This window comes from Zophobas morio, unplaced genomic scaffold (assembly GCF_036711695.1).
Source record: "Zophobas morio isolate AGI-343-1 ecotype UQ-CSIRO unplaced genomic scaffold, CSIRO_AGI_Zmor_V1 ptg000021l, whole genome shotgun sequence".
NCBI classification, from domain to species: Eukaryota; Metazoa; Arthropoda; class Insecta; order Coleoptera; family Tenebrionidae; genus Zophobas; species Zophobas morio.
In genome coordinates, this window is record NW_026972126.1 from 3,173,970 (window position 1) to 3,195,725 (window position 21,756).

The window sequence follows — 21,756 nt, forward strand, 5'->3', positions numbered from 1 at the left end:
CGTACGTAAGTCGTAGTGTAAATATTGGACATTTGGGTTTATGAAGAAGAATATTTCAACTGCTGTTGTTTCTAACTTTGCAATCCATTCTTAATTTAGTAATTTTGTTACATTAAAAAAAAGCTTTGTGGAACGAAGATCTTAAAATGAAAAGTGGAAAACATTTAGCAAAAAGGATATTAGGTTCCTACTTATTTATTAAGTTTTGACAAAAATCAACAGGAATCTATTATATATTTATTATTAAACTTTTTTTCAATATTTATAACATGTTTACATTTATGTTAGGCGCTTGTAAAAAATGAAATTAGTCAGTTTTTCCTGACCAATTATTTTTTCCAAACATGCTAATGTTACATATGATTCTTAAGGTTAAATAATATATAATTTCAACAAAAGATAACACAGAAAATCCTATAAATAATCCTAACAAGCCACCAACGTTGGCTAGAAATTCAGTGGAACCATAGAGTTCATTTCTTTCAGAATTAATAAATTGATTTCCTTTAAAAAATACTTGCAGTTGGGAGATCACCAAACTAAAACATATGTCAATTTTAGTAAATTGGAAAGATTCATAAAATTATTACTTTTTATCGCTGCTGTTGACATTAGGATTTTCGTCGTATTTGTAGATTGTTCTCCAGTCCCAGGGAGTCTGACTGTTTTCTATGTTGTAGTACATTGAAGTACAAACTGGAAGACACTGGCAGTCGGGAACGTCCTCATATTCTGTGCTTTTGACTTTATTTAGAGCATTAATTTTTTTCTGAACATTTCCAAGAAGCTCTCTCTCTGAAAACAAGAGGATAATGGAACTCTGCAAGTGATTTAGGGAAATGCATATGGTTTCAAACATTTGACATAGAGCCGGAAATGAGTCTCTATCTCAATTTTTGTACACATGAAGAGAAAGCGTTTAAAAATGAATTTAGTTCTGTAACAACAGACGTTACTGTTTATTTTTACATTGTTATTATGAATTTATGATGCCAGATTCATAAAACATGTGTAGGAAAAAGATATTATTATCTTATTATTTTATAATAAAAACAAAACTGAAAATTGAAGCAGAGAGAAAATCTATAGGCTGCAGTTAGGTCTTATCAGTACAGCATATTTCAATGATTGTCTAGTATTTTAATATGTATCCTTATAAGCAAGCAGACTAACATTAGATCAAAACTGCAGTCTATAGATTTTCAATGAGTTGTCTAAATGTTTATTGGAATAAAATGTATAAAAAATGTATCAAGAAATAGTAACAAGTGGTGGCAGGTGTCATCCAGCGCCCGTGATACTTACTTTTGGCCGTGTTTAAGCAGCGAAGACTTTCAGCCCCACAAATTGGTACTCCTTCTTCTCCTGCAAACAAATGAGGCAAAGTGGGAATTATAATAAAAGTAATTTAACACACTTGGCACATAAAAGGGAACACAACCACATTGGCTTAATGTGTAGTTGGTTCTACATTCAATAGCGCAATTATTTTGTGTGTATACTTTAAAATACTTCAGTGGTCGTTCGGATGGAAAATGACAGTTTCTTCTCTTTGCATTGTATCTTTTTACATCATCAGACGTAGTCATCATATCTGGGGCGATTCCAGCTTTTGATACTCGTCCTAAGGGAACAATGAAATGCTGATTTCTTACCCTTGGCAATCTTTGAGGATGGGCGATTTGTACCTAAGCTGTATTTTACAGTGAGTTGAAATAAAGTAACTTATTTTTACCATAAATCCTTTGATTAAAGCACCACAAGTGGAATCCAAGTCATCCATGTGTACTTTTAGTTTGATGTCTAATCCGTATGGGACTCCTGCATAAAGAGGACGTCTAGGGTAAGTATTTAATCCAGCTGAAGCTTTATAACCATGTTCAATTGTCCAGTCGTCAGATGCGTTAGTTTTGTGGAAATTTTTGTGGTGGGTCCTAAAATGTTCATTTTATTTTTTAATCGTTTTTTGTTGTGGTCACTTACACGAGATCTGACAATATTTGTGTTCGGTCCATTAAATTGAAAGTATAGCAGATTCCAACATCAGTTAGAATGGGAGTGAAAAGATCGGAGCAGTTGTAATTACGCCCTAAGTATTTACAGTCAAAACTATCTTCGTAAAATTTTGGTTGAACTTCTTCAAAAAAGTCAATCATTTTTTCATCTGTGAATTTTCCCGACTTGAAATTGAGATTAATGTTTGTACTGCATAGAAAAGACAAGTATCCCAACTTTCGGTCCCTATGTTAATGAAAATAAGTTTATTGGAGTGAATACAAGTTTAATGAAATAATTAACATCAAATTTTGACTAGAAATTATTGCATGTTTCGCATCGTAATTTTTGTTAAAGACAAGTACGTTTCTAGAAACCCTCTGTATGTTTAATAACGGAGAGCGAAGAGGTAAGAAAGGATATATTTTAGGGTCCATTGGTATTACTATTATTATTATTTAATTTTATAAATATTAATATTTTCGCACGATATATACAATCAAGTGCAAAATTAAAGAATGACTGTCGTTCTATCCTAGTCTTCTTGCGACGGTACCTTCTTGTTTCCCCTTCTTTACTGTGTGAGCTGTCAAAGTACACGAAAAGCTATGCGTATGTTTCAAGTGAGTTTTTCCATACAACATTTTACGATGACGTCGTCAACATTTTAATAGGTGCAATATAATATTAACAACAATAAAAATGTGTTATCATATTTTCCGGAAAATGGAGTGAGTCATTTGATCAATAAAAAAATTGGAAACACCGGGGATCGAAATCGAATCCGGGAATTTCGTTTTAAAGGCTCAACCCACGTTTGTGGAATAGATTCATGTAGAACTTGCATTGCCAAATCGTCCAGACATTATTTTTAGTCTTTTTGTAGAAAAATTCAATATGACTGCCTTTGTTTACTGTGTAGTTAAGGTTTTGAATGAGATTCAAGGAAAATTCTATTTGTGGAGCTCCACGCGAAATAATCTCTTAAGTTCAAAATATTCACTCAAGTTCCGTTTATTCAGTGAGTTATTTTGTAACTGTGGAAATTACATTGTTGCTTTAATTGTAGCAACGTTAAGAATTGGATAATCGATAAAATAAATTCCTTTATTAACTACTATTTTTCTAAAAAACTTGGATGTATTGTAAACTACAAAACTTAGAAATAGTATTTTGCGAATTTTAGAGAAGATTTATCTGGAAAATTTTTTAAATTCTTCATATTCAACAATTATACATCGTCTAAGAGTTTACTTTTATACTATTATGATATTGTTAGAGATACAGAAACCAAAATTTGTAGTTTCACTTACTCTTCCTCTGTTAAACGTTCATTCCGTAATTTTTTTTGATAATAATGTGTAAAATTATATATTGAAACTCTGGTTTTTGAAGTTGGACAAATAGTAACAGATGGAAATGGAATCATCCATACGGGAGTTTCTCTTGTTGCAAAACTCACGATGACCGGTGAAGTTTCCCATCGTATATAAGCAGTTATAATTAACGAAATACAGAAGTATAAAGACAGAGTAAGACTGAGCGCCCACCACAATCTGTAATTTTAAGAAATTAATTTAAAAATACATTGTAAAAGAAAGTTACTTTTCGATAAAGGTACGATTCTCTCCAAAATAGCGTATTCCGTGAATAGTCCCAAACGAACAAAATTCCATAGTATAGTTACGCACATTTTGACCACACGAGTAGTTGCGTTTGCCGTCTTCACTGTTTGTATGGTTAGTTTTTTGCAGTTCTAAATCACCTGTTTCGTTTCCTATGCAAATCCTTTAACAAAGCACGCATTGCGACGATACTTTTACACACACTATACTACCTTCGAACTGTCATGATAATGGAATTGACTCTCTTTTAAGAACACTCTGTGTTACTCTTTTAGCTCCCGAAGGATGGTGAAAGATGACTGTTTGAAATATTCGTAGAGGAATAGCATTACAGTAGAGACCTTGAACTTTTAGGTATTTTCTTAAAATCTTCTAATTACATCACCAAATTCTTGCATCAGTATGTTGTTTCAATCAGCATAATGCCAATTCAACGAAAGTTTTAACGAGAAAATTACGTACAAATTATATGCAAAGATAATTAAATTTTTTGTGAAATTGCTAATGATTACAGATTTGCATTGTACCTATTCCTCCAGGTAACGATTCAAGAAAGATAACTGCAGACAGTTATAATTATCAAATAGAAGGGCATTGTGAATTGTACATAAATTAATAACTTAATAGGGCATATTGCATCCGCAAAGTAGGATGATAAATAAAACGGTTTAAACTTTAAACAACAAAAAATCTGTACCCCATTAGTGCAAAAGATTAGACAAGTCTATTTATTAATTTTGGTGATAACGAATTATGTGTAATAATTATGCACAAAATTTAAAACTTTCAGCGCTATATAGTGAAATCTGAGATTCCGAAAAAAAAATTGTCGGACATTTTGTAGCATTAGGTGTATGAGCACTGCAATAATCATGTTCACTATGAAATAAAAAAAATCTGTAAATTTATTTACATAGATTTAGTTGATATTTAGTAAAAAATGCCACTGTTTATTTCGTTTTTAGTTTTTTTTTGTCCTTAAGAAGTCTAGCGGTATAGTCCGGTTTACAGAAACGCTGTTAACTTAATTAAGTTCAACAGGTCAAATCTTGAAGATCAGGCTTTAATGCGTCATTAATATTTAATAAGCACTAATTTTTAATTTGATTTCGATAGAATGGCTACAGGACATTAACATTTTTGCAATAACAACAAGCACTTGACCTGTTTTCTTAATGAGGTTAAATGGTATAAAAACAAAATCAGGGTATCGAACCGATATTATTGCAGATAAATTAAGGTATTATGTTAATTATTTCACTGCACAGGAGTTAAAAAAATGTTTATGTATGATGTAAGTGAAAGTAGATTATCTCGAATTTGTATTTCTTAAAATTATTGTTGCATTAGCAAAATTGTAATTTAAATCTTCATAAAAAAAGAGGAAAGCACCATCAAATCAACTTATCAATTTAATTTGGACAGTGCTGTGGTAGATTATATGCATTAGAAACATATTTATGTGTTTCTGTAATAAAAAAATTATAAAAATATATCCGCTAATATAAGCATTTGAGATATGTCAGATGTTATCCTTGAAATTTTTTTTCTCTAGTCCTTTGTATGGAGTATAGAAAATTACACTGACATCTCATGGACGAAGAGTTTGGTAATCGTTAAACACTGCGATGAGATTAGGAGAGCGAGTTAATAGCGCCATACATATATGTAGTATAATGATCCCAAAAAACGTCATATTTCAGACACGTGGAAGCGTTGACCCACGAGAGACAAAGGGTAACAATAATAACAAATGTTTATTAAATTTTTTGAAAGAAATCTGTTTCTATGATATGCAGAGTATAAGCACCTTGTTATATGTATTTTGACACAATTTATACCTTTTGTTTATTACCAAAGTAAAACACTAACTGGGACTAAAAAAGAAGATTGTTAAGATCAGATCAGAGTCAAAGGTATGTGTAAATGTGATGCCGACACTGGGGCCAAAAAATGGAAATGGCAGGATCCCGTAAATGTTTTATAGTACGACAAAGAAGATATTGTTAAAAAATTGAAACACCAACGAAGAAAAATTGTCGCAGAGTGTTTAATGTGGAAGAAAAGCAGGAGTTTGATAATTATTTTTAACTTTTTCTTGTGTTTACTTATATATTTTATTAAAAGTATATTTTTTAGATATGTTTTAATTCCAATATTGTTAAAAGTTTTGGTAGTTAATAGACTGAAATACGAATTAAATATCATATACTTTTACAATTCATTATTTTAACTTTGATTTAATGTTTCTCATTCAAATGATCATATACTCTAAAAAAAATCAACTTTTGTAAAATGAGACATTTCATAAGAGATCCACACGTTAAATTCGGTAAAAAAAGAGTAGAAATGAATTTTTTACGGGATTTCATTTTAAGGGATCTGCTTAAGTTTTCATCAATAGGGACTTTTAATTTAGCTCTCAAACGGATGAACCGATTTTAATGCGGCTTTTTCATTGAAAACTAATTTAATCGGGATGGTTCTTAGCTATGTTTGATGAAACTCGCTTCAGCCATTTTAAAATCACCAGCTGATGTCTTTGTCTGTCTGTTACACCATAGCTCTCAAACGGTTAAATGATTTCAATTCGTTTTTTTTTTCTTTGAGAGAAATAAATATATTTATAAATAATAGACTTCACGTAGGCTTCTCATAGCTGACGTTTTGATATGTCAAGTCATTTTGTCAGTAATTCTTCGTTTAAGATTTATGTAAGTAAAGGTCGTGCCATTTCTATTGAAACACCACCTGTTGATTTTGCCTAAAATTTAGCAATTGCTAACAGTTTTCGGTTGATTGGCAACGGCTTTTAGTTAGAAAATTGTGTGAATATGAACGTTGCCAAATTTAAGATTAACAAGTGGTGTTTCAATAGAAATGGCAAAGACTATATCTACTAATGTGTCGAGTGATTTTAAAAATGGAGAAAATTGCAATAGGTGGTGTGATTCACATTTTACTTTTTCTTTTTGGAACGGAAAACTGAGAAAGAAATTCATGAAAAGATTTTTCCAACAATGAGTTCAAACGCGGGAGAAGAACCGTTGAGGATGCACCACATTCTGGAGGTTCAGAAATTGCCGTCATACCAGAAATCATTGTCAAAGTCTGTGATATGGTCTCAATAGATGAATGAAGTTGCGTGAGTTAGCGGAAGCTAGAAAGTACATTTTTTAAGCTCCAACCCAAAAGGAGAGGTGTTATAACGTTGAAGCCGTTGTCTGGTGTGGACAAATGGGTGAACCAATTTCAAAGCGATTTTTTTCTTTGAAAGCTGGTTTAATCTGGATGGTCTTTAATTATGTTTGCTGATAGTGTGTTGCATCGAATCTTAATCAATTTCAGACTTTCTATGGATTCATTGTTTTGTAGAGAAGTTCATTGATGCTTGTTTATTGTATTGACACATTCTTGCGACCAGAACTTCGATATATTATTGTTCAGGCCTTGCAAATAATGTTGCTTTAGTGTTTTAATTTCTCAAGAAACAAGAAGAAATTTGTCAAGTTACTTGGACAATTACGGATCTAAAAAGTTGTCTTAGTGAATTCTATCTTCAGTACCAAAAATATCAAGTTACCACTTTTTACAGTAGCAGTTATTACTGACTAATGCCAAATTCGTTAGTTGAGTATCTATTCATTTCTTCCTTGTGTATTAGTTGTGAGTTTCTTATTAATAAATTTCCGAGGCAGTAGAGGTCCTGTAGAACGGCCAACCAATTCACCAACTCTCACGTCATTTGATTTTTTTTGAGCATTTTAAGTCAAAGGTTGACATAACTAGATTAGAATCTCTCATTTGGGAGTGTTAACAAATAACTCTAACAACTTTGCGCAATGTGCGGGAAGTATTTGAATCCAGACTTCACCATTATGTGGACCAAAATTAAATTTTATAATGTTTCGAAAAAGCTGGATATGTTGTAAGGGAACTAGGGGCTTGTTGTAACAGGGGTAAGTTGTAACACTAAATTTTTACCCGGAATTTAAACTCTTTAACGTCAGGTCTTTTACTGATTTTAATTCTTGTACCATAAGACATCATGTCATCACAACCACTGTTGCTCCAGCCAGCGCAGTGAGTGGATGTGTGCACGTGTTTCGTTTTGGCCAAGTAATGTAAAATATTGCTTTGTTAAAATTTGGTTTTTCGTATCTGTTATTAATTAATTTTAAACTTTTAGTTTTGCATGTAGTTCAAAAATTACTCAGCTGTGATATTCCTTACACATTTTGAAGCTAAGCGACATACAGACACGTAAGGAACGTTTTTAAATGACGCTTCAAATTTTTGGTGAAGGCATAAAGTGTGGTTAAAGCGATCTTAAAACAACTCCTAATCTTTAATTTTTATTACTTTATTTCCTGTGCGCAAATAGAAATGTATTGTAGTTTCACGAAGTTTTATTAGTCCTAAAGCTTGGAAAGTAGGTGCTTTTCTGTCTGTTTGTCCCGCAGTTCATTAAACCTTTAATATATACTTTAAATTGATAGTCTCCGAAACTAATCGATTGGTTATTTTTCTATATTATGGTTAGATTATCGCGAAAATGTCAATTTATGTTTCTTTTATTTTGAGAGTTCCATAAAAACTAGTTGCATGTTTCCATAAATATGCTAAAGTTTCAAATTAGATCAGAATTGCAGAGCTCGTATTGAATTAATTAATATTTTTTGAATTCATAAAACGTTATGTTGTAAACATGAGATTTTGATACTTGAGTGTTCTTCACAGATGAATAGTACAAAATAGTACAAAAAAATTATTTGTTATTTGTCCTAAAGTCAAAACTTTTTTTTTGCTGTTATATATAAATATAAAGTTTATATAGGCAATCCTCACACAGTTTTATGTAGGTTGTGGGTATATACACAGTTAAACCAGATTTTGTAAGTGAGAGCGTTTTAATGTTATCAGTTGTGAGATCATCCTTTGATTTTTTAATTAACAATGGAAATTTTTGTTTGCATATTTGCATCATGGGATTTCATTCGAGAGACGTGTTCGTGCTATTGCTAACTACATGACTGCATAATAATTATAATGATTAAAGATTTTAAATAAACTCAAAATAATAACAAAGTAATCAAACGCTGTTCGAATAAGTAATTTTTTTATTTTACTACTATCGTTTGATGATTTATACATATCTAATTTTTATCAGGGGCGGCTGGTGCCAGATTACAACGTCTACAAACAGACTGGACATGGCAAAATCGTGATTTCTGATATTTAAAAAATTGTTCGGAAGTTTGTGTTATAATTACCAAAACAATTTTTTTTATCTCGCTCCATTTCTATCAAATGTATCAAAGCTTACATTTAAAGATGTTTTGTTTTGGATATATCGTTGGTAAGGTTTCGAATGTATTTTGGTCTCGATAAAAGCGGAGATCATGCGGAGACCAAATTATGACTCAATTAGACGTTTTGTTTTCACCGTTGCCATGGAAACTCCGGCTCTAGGGTGCGATTTTGTTTCTCGACCGAAAAAAACCCGTCAGCGATAAAATCTCGTTTGCTGATTGGTTGAGATGCTACATTTCTGTCACATTTCTCGATTCTGTCACAAAATCAAGTCTTCGTGCAGCGATCTTTTATCGATAGCTCTGAGTAAAGTGATAAATTTTGGAGACATAACCTCGAAATTTATGTCAAAATAGAAGTTCAAAATCGTAATTCTGAGTTATAAGTTCTTAAAATTAAGGTAATTGTAAACTTTTGAGCATTTAATAAGCTTATATGCAAAGAATAAATGCAAACTTTTGCATTTAAAACCTACGTAATGACATTTATTTTATCGCTTCGGTCGAGAAACAAAATCGCACCCCTAGTCACAGGAATCGGGTCAAATTTGAAACAGTGACCGCTAGCAGTAATTCAAGCATGGGAGTTCGTTTTCAGTGAGTGAAACTGATTAATTTTAAATAAAAATAATGAATTCTGTTGAATATTTAATAAAAAATTGTCCTCTGTCTTACGACGATAAAATTCGATTGAAAAATTTAGGGAGACCCACCCCCGATTTATTAATAAAAAAAAGTGTTCATGTTTTGTGTCTCTCTTTGACAATAAGTAATGAATGACCAATGAGTTAAAACCAAAGGTATGTGGACAAATATTTTTTCATTTCTGTTGAGTATGTTTTTGTATTTAAGTCACACACAATTTCGTCTACTAAGTATATTCATATTTAACTCATCAATCAAGTTGTGTCCCCTATTTCAAAAGATCACGAGCCGTCGCTGATTTTTATATCTTTTCGTTTGTTTATCCATACAAAAAAAACACTGTTGCTTATTAAAAGCAAATAATGAGGCCATAAGTTGGATAGAATTGTTGCTAAATGCTACTTTTTGCGGATGTAGATCTAATTTGTGTAGAAAAATTGCCATTAGTTCACTTTTGAAAAATATCATTTATTATTTTCTTGGATTTATTATTCAGTTCGGATTAATTTTGTAGCGTACAAAAATTGTAAGCAATACATTAACACGGCATTTTTTTTAAGTTGAAAGCACTATTTAAGTTAGGACGGTATTGGTCGTATTTATGCGATGTTGTACATAAAGCTGTGGTTTAGATATTTTTGACTGGAAAAAAAAAACTGTTACCGAGCATCTCTACTTTTACTTCTCGAGCGCAAGCTAAAGAAATATTGTAATTGGGTACATCCGACAAATGGCTACTTTCATGTTTTCTCAACGTGTCAACGTTTCATGACTTCTATAGTACGAAAAAATACGTCTCTCGTTTCCGTCTCTCTGTTTGTATGTATAAGTTTTTATTAGACAGATAATCTTCGAAACTACTGGACTAATTGTTGTCAAATTTTACACGTATGTTAAGAATATCGTGTAGTAGATGGTAAAACGTTAACCAAAATTTATCTAATCATCGCCACCAACAATCAGATTACGTCATCCCGAAACTTGGCAGTTGTAAATGTTATTTAAATTTTATAGAATAAGATACTTTTGTACTTGTGCTTTATGAATCCGTACTGCAGTGGCGGCTGGTGGGTCAAAATTTCGGGTCGGCCAAATATTTTGAGTCTACACCTTGGTGTTATATATTTTCGTAATGTATGGCTGCTACTCATTAACCACTGACATTTTACGTGCCAGGATGTACAAAACATCTCAAATGTTTCGACCTGTTAAAATAATTTTTTATAGGAAATTGACAATGTCAGTTTGATTCCAAATACTATTAATCCTTAATTCTACTTGTTCTGCTTTATCATTAATTGAGAACCACCGAAAACATTATTTTTACTGAGTTCCGCGTCGACCGGCGGCTATACGGCTTGCCGACCCCGGACATCCACAATTAAATAATAATAATTAAATAATGACATGCAGTTAAAAAATATAAAAAAAAGTAATAACAAAAGTACCAACTCTTAACTATCTTCATTTACATTTATTTTTTTTTTAATGTAGGTATATGACAAATTGTCAAATAAATTAATTGAATAATTGAAAAATTAAAATGATTTAAAACTTTAAATTCGTTTCTGAAATATCTGAAAACGCTTAGATGCTAAAAATACAGAAAAAGCGCACTTATGTTGTAGCTAAGTTATGTACGAAAAATAAAATTTTAGATAATTTAATGTAATTTTTTTCGTTTATTATTCATACACAGGAAAATGTATTAAATCGACAATTATTATAAAAAAAAAAAATAGTATGCACTGAAGAACATCGAAGCCGTTATTGTTTTGTAATTTGGTTAGCTATCTTAAATATTAAGCGTTTTAAAAACTAAATTCGCGTTGCTGGGTACGGCGAAGGAGGATTTCGCCGGACCTGGCACAACATACGTTCCGCCAGGTCTTTGTCTACTACAGTGTACTAGACAAAGAGAACGATGAAATCGTAAGCTGCTACGAAGTCGAAACATCGAGCATAATGCATTCCTGGATACGGCGTGCCGAAATCTCGCCGGCAAACCGTGTTTATCAGCATTTAAAATTAGCAACAAATGCTTTATTTTGTACCTACAATATAATAAAATATATTTTTAATATATATGATCTATCCTAACGTACATTCAAACTTTATTTCTTTTTTTATTTTCTAATTTCAATGCTTACTAAGTATTTTAAAATGACTGGTACGGCGTGGCCGACCCTGCCGCCCCTGACCAGCCGCCCCTGCCGTACTGAGTTTTTTTTTTTTTGGAAAAAATGTCAAAATTGTATAACAACATGTTACTTAACTTCGAAATTGCAAAATCAAAGTTTCATAAAATCAACTGCTCACCCAAAATAATGTTCGGAATGTTTTGGTCAACTCTGACTTAATTAATTATAGCCTGTTTTGACGAGACAAAATCAATCAAATTGCGTATCATTTTAACACAAATACATATCGTTGCTGATGCTTGTTATGTGAACGTGCTAACTGTTGGATCCCTTCGAAATATAAACATAAACAATTGAATTAAAACATGTTCTTAAATACACTTATTTCTCCTTGGTTTTATAACTGCTTGAAATATACTGGTTCAAGCCACTTTGGAATTTGCGCCCCTGCTGCACAGATACTGCGGGGGTGTTATTTACACTACTGGTTTTCACTTTATGGAGATATCACAAGTGCAAAATATTTTTTGAAGGATGACGTGTAACTCATTACATTATAAAAGCAAAATGTAATTTTAAAAATATGAAAATTCAGGAAAAGCTGTAATTCAAATAAAAAAAAATACATTTTAACCGTCAGATGTACGGAATGACAAAAACCATGCCAGACAATGTAAAATTTGTGTTGACTCTTTGAGAGGATCAGTGCTGATAAAATACGTTTTTTTAGGGGTTATGCACTTCCGATTTAACTTGAGTTGATCTTTGGATTTTTCTTACTTGATTCAATGACTTGTGAGTGTTGTAATTAGATGATATTTTTTATACCGATGTGGTGTATAAATTTGGAGATATCAAGGGTATGCAACCATTAATACGGATGGATACTGGTATCGGTATGCAACTAATATTTTAAGAAAACTGTATCTGTCGCAAATTTGGTGCTTTTTCTGTTGAGTAGAAATAGAATCCTGTTATATCGTACCCTGACATCTTAATTATTGATCTTGTTATGTACATCGAATTTTGTTGCAGTAGAATACTGTCTATTCCTAATTATGTAAGTCCGTTATATCGAAACCTGTTACACCCCATCCAATCACCACGGATTCTGTAATCCGGAATTGTCCACAAGTATGAATTCAACGTAAAATAGAGTTTCAATTTTTGTAATGAATGCTTATTACTTTTCATCCTTGAACAACTGTTTTTAATAATTCCTATTACTTTTTACTTTACAAACAAAACGGAACTTGCATTGATAATGAGAGTATAATAATAGTAATACTGAATTTTGTTTCACCAAATTTATGGTTCTGAATCTTGCTAAATCGAATGGTTTTCTAAATCTTTTTTTGATATTTTTAGTATTATACTTAAATAAAAAATTGCGCAATTCATTAAGTTAACGTTTATACGTAGAACTTTCAACAGTTCAACACTATCCTCTTTTCCTAATTAGTTCTCTCTCACTATTTCTGTCTTTCTTTTTTCCTTATGTTCAATATTATGTGAGCTTATTATATCTACCAATGCTAAATATGCCATAATTAGCCGTAGTTGAATTTCGATGATATTTTAACCCTCTATGTTTAATTTAGTTATTGAATGTTTTCTTTGTTATTTGTTTTATTATTTGTACATTAATATTTTCCTAATTTATTTTGTACTTTGACTAATTTCCGGTATTTGAGTTACTCTTGTTGGAAATATAGACAATTATTATAATAATAATATAATATATTCTAACGTTTAATAATTGACCTTTGAAAGTGCAAAATTGGATGTTTTTTAAAGTTATATTGACTATGGTAAGTTGTTAATCAAAATGTATCCGTTTATGCCCCTCCAAAAAATGCGGACGTCATGTTAAAATTTTGCTGAATAAATCATATCTAAAATGTGCAAAACATTATGAGTCTATATTTGTGGTTTATCAGTGCATTCATGTTTTTAAAATGAATGAATGAATCATTACGTCTCCGGTTGTTTGACATTACGTCTCATTATTTTCATTTTGCACATGTTTTAATAGCATTTCTTGGGCTTATCCCGGAAGTTCAGATCACCAGTCACTTTATGTTATTGATTAAATCAAGAACGGATCACTTATTTTCTCCAAAAATTTGGAAATACGATATTGTTATTATTAGTATTACACTGCACCAATCCAAGTTTAAAATTTTGATGACGTCATGATAAATTTTGCAATGGAAATATTCATTTTGAAACATACACATACCACGCTTCTTTACTTTTCGTTTAACGTTACATACATATCTTTATTTTAAATTATACGGGTTATCTTAAAAAAAAAAAAAAATAAAGGCGCAATATCAAATCACATACTTACTTTCTCGAAAAAGCTGGATATGTTGTAATGTATTTCAGGGGCGAGCGAAGTTCTGTCGAAATAATCTTATACCAAATTTGGTTTCTAAGAGCGTACGTAAGTCGTAGTGTAAATATTGGGTTTATCAAGAAGAATATTTCAACCGTTGTTGTTTCTAACTTTACAATCCATTCTTAATTTAGTAATTTTGTTAAATTAAAAAAAAAAAGCTTTGTGGAACGAAGATCTTAAAATGAAAAGTGGAAAACACTTAGTAAAAAGGATATTAGGTTCCTATTTATTTATTAAGTTTTTACAAAAATCAACAGGTATGTATTATATGTATATTTATTATTAATCTTTTTTTTTCAATGTTTATAATATGTATGTTTACATTTATGTTGGGCTCTTGTAAAATATGAAATTAGTCAGTTTTTCCTGACCAATTATTTTTTCCAAACATGCTAATGTTACATACGATTCTTAAGGTTAAATAATATATAATTTCAACAAAAGATAACGCAGAAAATCCTATAAATAACCCTAACAAGCCACCAACGTTGGCTAGAAATTCAGTGGAACCATAGAGTTCATTTCTTTCAGAATTAATAAATTGATTTCCTTTAAAAAATACTTGCAGTTGGGAGATCATTAAACTAAAAGATGATATATGTTTTACTAAATTGGAAAAATTAATAAAATTATTACTTTTTATCGCTGCTGTTGACATTAGGGTTTTCGTTGTATTTGTAGATTGTTCTCCAGTCCCAGGGAGTCTGACTGTTTTCTATGTTGTAGTACATTGAAGTACAAATTGGAAGACACTGGCAGTCGGGAACGTCGTCATATTCTGTGCTTTTGACCTTATTTAGAGCATTAATTTTTTTCTGGACATTTCCAAGAAGCTCTCTCTCTGAAAACAAGAGGATAATGGAACTCTGCAAGTGATTCAGGGAAATACATATGGTTTCAAACATTTGACATAGAGTCGGAAATGAGTCTCTATCTCAATTTTTGTACACATGAAGAGAAATCATTTAAAAATGTATTTAGTTCTGTAATAACAGACGTTACTGTTTATTTTTATTTTTACATTGTTATTATGAATTTATGATGCCAGCTTCATAAAACATGTATAGGAAAAAGATAATAAAATAAAAACAAAACTGAAAGTTGAAGTAGAGAGAAAATCTAAAGGGCGCAGTTTCGACCTCCGTAGGTCTTATCAGTACAGCATATTTCAATGATTGTCTAGTATTCTAAAATTTATCCTTATAAGCAAGCAGACTAACATTAGATCAAAACTGCAGTCTATAGATTTTCAATGAGTTGTCTAAATGTTTATTGGCATAAAATGTATAAAATATGTATCAAAAAATAGTAAACAAGTGGTGGCAGGTGTCATCCAGCGCCCGTGATACTTACTTTTGGCCGTGTTTAAGCAGTGAAGACTTTCAGCCCCACAAATTGGTACTCCTTCTTCTCCTGCAAACAAATGAGGCAAAGTGGGAATTTTAAGAAAAGCAATTTAACACACTTGGCACATAAAAGGGAACACAACCACACTGGCTTAATGTGTAGTTGGTTCTACATTCAATAGCGCAATTATTTTGTGTGTATACTTTAAAATACTTCAGTGGTCGTTCAGATGGAAAATGACAGTTTCTTCTCTTTGCATTGTATCTTTTGACATCATCAGACGTAGTCATCATATCTGGGGCGATTCCAGCTTTTGATACTCGTTCTAAGGGAACAATGAAATGCTGATTTCTTACCCTTGGCAGTCTTTGAGGATGGGCAATTTGTACCTAAGCTGTATTTTGCAGTGAGTTGAAATAAAGTGACTTATTTTTACCATAAATCCTTTGATTAAAGCACCACAAGTGGAATCCAAATCATCCATGTGTACTTTCAGTTTGATATCTAATCCGTATGGGACTCCTGCATAAAGAGCACGTCTAGGGTAAGTATTTAATCCAGCTGAAGCTTTATAACCATGTTCAATTGTCCAGTCATCAGATGCATCAGTTTTGTGGAAATTTTTGTGGTGGGTCCTAAAATGTTTATTTTATTTTTTAATTGTTTTCTGTTGTGGTCACTTACACGAGATCTGACAATATTTGTGATCGGTCCATTAAATTGAAAGTATAGCAGATTCCAACATCAGTTAGAATGGGAGTGAAAAGATCGGAGCAGTTGTAATTACGCCCTAAGTATTTACAGTCAAAACTATCTTCGTAAAATTTTGGTTGAACTTCTTCAAAAAAGTCAATCATTTTTTCATCTGTGAATTTTCCCGAGTTGAAATTGAGATTAGTGTTTGTACTGCATAGAAAAGACAAGTATCCCAACTTTCGATCCCTATGTTATTGAAAATAACATTAGTGGAGTGAATACAAGTTTAATGAAATAATTAATATCAAATTTTGACTAGAAATTATTGCATGTTTTGCATCGTAATTTTTGTTAAGTACGAGTATGTTTCTAGAAACCCTCTGCCTGTTTAATCACGGAGACCGAAGAGGTAAGAAAGGATATATTTTAGGATCCATTGGTATTACTATTATTATTATTTAATTTTAAAAATATTAATATTTTCCCACGATATGTACAATCAAGTGCAAAATTAAAGAATGACTCGTCCTATCCAAAGTCTTCTTGCGACGGTACCTTCTTGTTTCCACTTCTTTACTGTGTAGGCTGTCAAAGTACACGAAAAGCTATGCGTATGTTTCAAGTGAGTTTTTCCATACAACATTTTACGATGACGTCGTCAACATTTTAATAGGTGGAATGTAATACAAACAACAATAAAACTGTGTTATCATATTTTCGGGAAAATGGAGTGAGTCATTTGATCAATAAAAAAATTGGAAACACCGGGGATCGAAATCGAACCCGGGAATTTCGTTTAAAATGCTCAACTCACGTTTGTGGAATCTAGTGTTATGTATGTACCTATAGAACAAGAAGAATTTAAAAATTATAATACTAATAATCAAAATCAAAGTGGATTCATAAACAGTATTACAAGAGTCAGTGGCGGCTCGTGAAGTTTTCTTCAGAGGAGGCTCAAATTTGAAAACCACTACTTTTTATATCCTTCATTATCTGAATAATTTTTTTTGTCATGCTCACGAAAAGAACACTAGTGATAAACCATTGCATCGATTAGTCTTTTCAAAATTGCCCTATTTTCACCAACTTTCTCGTTATAGTTCTCAATATCCTTCTTATGAGCGGAATCTAAAGTAGTAGAAGAAAATATTATGTTCCTGTGATTTTTCATGCCTTTACACTGCACATGAGACTGACTTATTTTCATTGCTCATTCTCGTTAAGTATAAGTAATATTAATATGCCGATAATACCAGCTGTTTTTAACGATCAGAAATAAAACGCAAATAAATTATATAAAAAACACCTTAGGCTTTACGTAGGTACTAAAGCCTAAACACCATTCACCACTGAATAGGGAGCACGCGAAAGCACCTCAATGTTTTTCCAATTTACACCCGATCGCGCCAGTTAATAAGAAAGAGATAAAATTATCCGTGCGACTTGATCTGAAAAGAGATGCACTAGCCGTAGGCTAGCGGCCTGAAGCGGCACCTCGATGAACATTTTACCCAATGCAGTGCTGAATGATGATGCGTCAAGGTCAGTGTTGCCACTTCTACCGAATTTTCGGTAGATCTACCGATTTTGGGCTCTGTCTACCGATCTACCGATTGAAACACCAAATCTACCGAAAAGTCTACGATAATTCAAGAAATTTTTATTTTTAATGTATTTGTAAATTTTCAATAATTTTTTTTATATAATTTTATTTCTTAATATTTTTTCAGTATAAATTTAGTTCTGCGGATTTGTTTAGTTCCCTATATTACGCACCAGCGTAACCACTATACATTTTTACAGATAGCGTCAAATATCTATTCTTTTTAAGCGCGTTATAATTAAAAGGGGATTTTTTAATTAGTTAGACAAAATTCGGTATATCCCCGAAACAGTTCAGCACCTGAGGCAATAATTAAGGGGAATATTATAGTTTTATTGTGTTTTTATTTTTAACAAAATCTTCCTACTACCTTTAGCATGTTTACTTATAGATATATTTTTTTAAATGATCTATGTTAATATTTGTTTTTTATTTGTTTCTTTTTAATAACAAAATACTTCTACCTTCTTCATATATGATAAAAAAAAACCGTATTATTTATGTGTAATACCTTTTCTATCACAAAAAACCGATCTACCGAAAAAATGCCGAAATTTACCGAAAATTATCCAAGAAATCTACCGATAGCAAGCAAAACGGCGTGGCAACGCTGGTCAAGGTTGCGGTCTCAATAGTAAGATGCATTCTCGGCGGAGGCTAGCTTCTACCGCTGGAGCCAAACGCGGAGTGGTGTGAATTATGATTGTAAGGACGCAAATATAATTTTTTTCGATATTTTAACCTGATATATGATGAAAGTAAATTAAATCAAACAAAATATTCTGAAAAGTAACAAATGTCTATAAAAATACAAATTCTTTCATCGAAAAAATTAAAGGAAGCTCAGCTCCAAAACAGAGGAGGCTCAGCCTCCCCTGCCTCCTCTGAGGAGCCGCCACTGACAAGAGTAGATTACGAGTATTTTATAAAAGTTAAATAACCTTCACTGGGCAAAATGTTGAGATGAGGTCATTAAATTTTTTCATAGTTTAGGGATCCACCAAATGTTGAGGAAACATGAAAGTAGCCGTTCGTCAGATGAAGCCTATTACAATATTTCCTTAGCTTATGCTCGAAAAGTTAAAGTAAGGCCGCTTGTACCTATTTATTAAAGACAAATTTTATGGTATTTCTTTTTTCACTTAAGTATTTATTTCAACTTTTTGCTAGCGTTCCGGATTTGTATTATTAATAATTCATAGTTGAGAAATTAAAAGATTATATTTTCAAAACGTATTTTTGTAATATTAACAAATTCTTCATATCCGATACTTAGGAATAGTAGGAGGGAAATTTCTAAAGCAAATACAGTTTTGGCGGAATATACTCATACTTGGACGTTTCATTCACGAGATTTTTGTTTGGTACGTTGATAAATTAATAATTTGGTTGTTTCAATTGTGGTGAAAATTAAAACTTCTTGGCCACTCTTGTAGAGCCAAATTATTCTAAACTTTAAATGTAGGCTATAGTATGGATCTTGGCACATTATATTAATTTTTATAGATAGATCGACAGATAGATTTCGCCACTTTACATACTGGCGCATTTACGACACGTCAGAAATTAGAAATACATAAAAAAACAAAAAAAAAAAAACAAAAAAAATGGTCTGAAGTTATTCAGACATGTCTTTCTCTTTTTCTTTTTTTCTCATAAGTGCTTCAAATTTACTCGGATAAATTTCATTTTGGACGAGATGTTGTTGCTTAAGGAAATTTTTTCGAGTTCAATTGACATGAATAAATCATGAGGCACAGTCGAGTGATTTGTTCTAATGGCAATTGGTCAAGAAAAAATCTCCCTGCAACAACATCGAGTGACTAAAAGAAATTTTTCGAGATTTAATTTGGATCACGAATGGTAACTTATGTTGCGATTATGCAATGATTAGAGCACACAACAAGTCACAGGAAACCAAATTTATTGAACTTTCTATGTCTGTAGAACTTGCATTGCCAAATCGGCCAGACATTATTTTCAGTCTTTTCGTTAAAAATCCAATATGTCTGCCTTTGTTTACTGTGTAGTTAAGGTTTTTAATGAGATTCAAGGAAAATTCGATTTGTGGAGCTACTCGCGAAATAATCTCAAAAATATTCACTCAAGTTCCGTTTATTCACTGAGATATTTTGTTACTGTGGAAATTACATTGTTGCTTTAATTGTAGCAACGTTAAGAAATGGATAATCGATAAAATAAATTCTTTTATTGACTATTTTTTTAAAAAACTTGGATGCATTGTAAACTACAAACAAATAGTGTTTTGCGAATTTTAGAGAAGGATTATTTGGAAAAATATGGGGACAGTCCTACCAATTATTAAACACTTCATATTCATAAATTATACATCGTCTAAGACTTTACTTTTATACTATTATGATATTGTTAGAGACATAGAAACAAAAAATTTTAATTTCACTTACTCTTCCTCTGTTAAAGGTTCATTCCGTATTTTTTTTTGATAATAATGTGTAAAATTATATACTGAAACTCTAGTTTTTGAAGTTGGACAAATAGTAACAGATGGAAATGGAATCATCCATACGGGAGTTTCTCTTGTTGCAAAACTCACGATGACTGGTGAAGTTTCCCATCGTATATAAGCAGTTATAATTAACGAAATACAGAAGTATAAAGACAGAGTAAGACTGAGCGCCCACCACAATCTGTAATTGTAAAGAAGTAATTTAAAGATACATTGTAAAAGAAAGTTACTTTTCGATAAAGGTACGATTCTCTCCAAAATAGCGTATTCCGTGAATAGTCCCAAACGAACAAAATTCCATAGTATGGTTACGCACATTTTGACCACACGAGTAGTTGCGTTTGCCGTCTTCACTGTTTGTATGGTTAGTTTTTTGCAGTTCTAAATCACCTGTTTCGTTTCCTGCGCAAATCCTTTAACAAAGCACGCATTGCGACGATACTTTTACACACACTATACTACCTTCGAACTGTCATGATAATGGAATTGACTCTCTTTTAAGAACACACTGTGTTACTCTTTTAGCTCCCGAAGAATGGTGAAAGATGACTGTTTGAAATATTCGTAGAGGAATAGCATTACAGTAGAGACCTTGAACTTTTAGGTATTTTCTTGAAATCTTCTAATTACATCACCAAATTCTTGCATCAGTATGTTGTTTCAATCAGCATAATGCCAATTCAACGAAAGTTTTGACGAGAAAATTACGTACAAATTATATGCAAAGATAATTAATTTTTTTGTGAAATTGCTAATGATTACAGATTTGCATTGTATTCCTCCAGGTAACGATTCAAGAAAGATAACTGCAGACAGTTGTAATTATCAAATGGCAGGGCATTGTGAATTGTACATAAATTAATAACTTAATAGGGCATATTGCATCCGCAAGGTAGGATGATAAATAAAACGGTTTAAACTTTAAACAACAAAAAATCTGTACCCCAATTAGTGCAAAAGATTAGACAAATCTATTTATTAATTTTGGTGATAACGAATTATGTGCAATAATTATGCACAAAATTTAAAACTTTCAGCGCTATATAGTGAAATCTGAGATTCCAAAAAAAAATGCCACTGTTTATTTTGTTTTTAGTTTTTTTTTGTCCTTAAGAAGTCTAGCGGTATAGTCCGGTTTACAGAAACGCTGTTAACTTAATTAAGTTCAACAGGTCAAATCTTGAAGATTAATGCGTCATTAATATTCAATAAGCACTAATTTTTAATTTGATTTCGATAAAATGGCTATAGGACATTAACATTTTTTCAATAACAACAAACACTTGACCTGTTTTGTTAATGAGGTTATATGGTATAAAAACAAAATCGGGGTATCGAACCGATATTATTGTAGATAAATTAAGGTATTATGTTAATTATTTCACTGCACACGAGTTAAAAAAAATGTTTATGTATGATGTAAGTGAAAGTAGATTATCTCGATTTTGTATTTGTTAAAATTATTGTTGCATTATCAAAGTTCTAATTTAAATCTTC

The 21,756-nt window shown here is 31.6% G+C and overlaps 2 protein-coding genes across 2 annotated transcripts; both read right to left on the reverse strand.

The window, feature by feature from the left end:
- Positions 1–307: 307 nt before the first annotated feature.
- On the reverse strand, positions 308–3,909 carry LOC135132569 (pickpocket protein 28-like). The gene is made up of 9 exons (XM_064060693.1): positions 3,833–3,909; positions 3,601–3,783; positions 3,309–3,551; positions 1,984–2,241; positions 1,736–1,934; positions 1,418–1,688; positions 1,306–1,365; positions 591–795; positions 308–539 (listed from the first exon to the last, which is right to left on the reverse strand). Exons 1-9 carry the CDS (start codon positions 3,844–3,846, stop codon positions 308–310), a joined length of 1,665 nt encoding a protein of 554 aa, XP_063916763.1. The 5' UTR covers positions 3,847–3,909.
- Positions 3,910–14,474: 10,565 nt separating this feature from the next.
- LOC135132571 (pickpocket protein 28-like) lies at positions 14,475–20,800 on the reverse strand. Its single transcript, XM_064060694.1, has 9 exons — positions 20,722–20,800; positions 20,490–20,672; positions 20,198–20,440; positions 16,154–16,411; positions 15,906–16,104; positions 15,588–15,858; positions 15,476–15,535; positions 14,759–14,963; positions 14,475–14,706 (listed from the first exon to the last, which is right to left on the reverse strand). The coding sequence occupies exons 1-9, from the start codon at positions 20,733–20,735 to the stop codon at positions 14,475–14,477; spliced, it is 1,665 nt and encodes a 554-aa protein (XP_063916764.1). The 5' UTR covers positions 20,736–20,800.
- Between the last annotated feature and the right edge of the window lie 956 nt (positions 20,801–21,756).

Excerpts from the sequence above, each read along its gene's own strand:
- LOC135132569 (XM_064060693.1), bottom strand. Across the intron at positions 3,552-3,600 it reads AATCGTACCTTTATCGAAAA|ATTGTGGTGGGCGCTCAGTC; the intron begins GTAACTTTCTTT and ends TTAAAATTACAG. Across the intron at positions 540-590 it reads GTCAACAGCAGCGATAAAAA|TTTGGTGATCTCCCAACTGC; the intron begins GTAATAATTTTA and ends CATATGTTTTAG.
- LOC135132571 (XM_064060694.1), bottom strand. Across the intron at positions 16,412-20,197 it reads GAACCTTTAACAGAGGAAGA|GGATCGAAAGTTGGGATACT; the intron begins GTAAGTGAAATT and ends TCAATAACATAG. Across the intron at positions 14,964-15,475 it reads CTGCTTAAACACGGCCAAAA|AGAGAGAGCTTCTTGGAAAT; the intron begins GTAAGTATCACG and ends TCTTGTTTTCAG.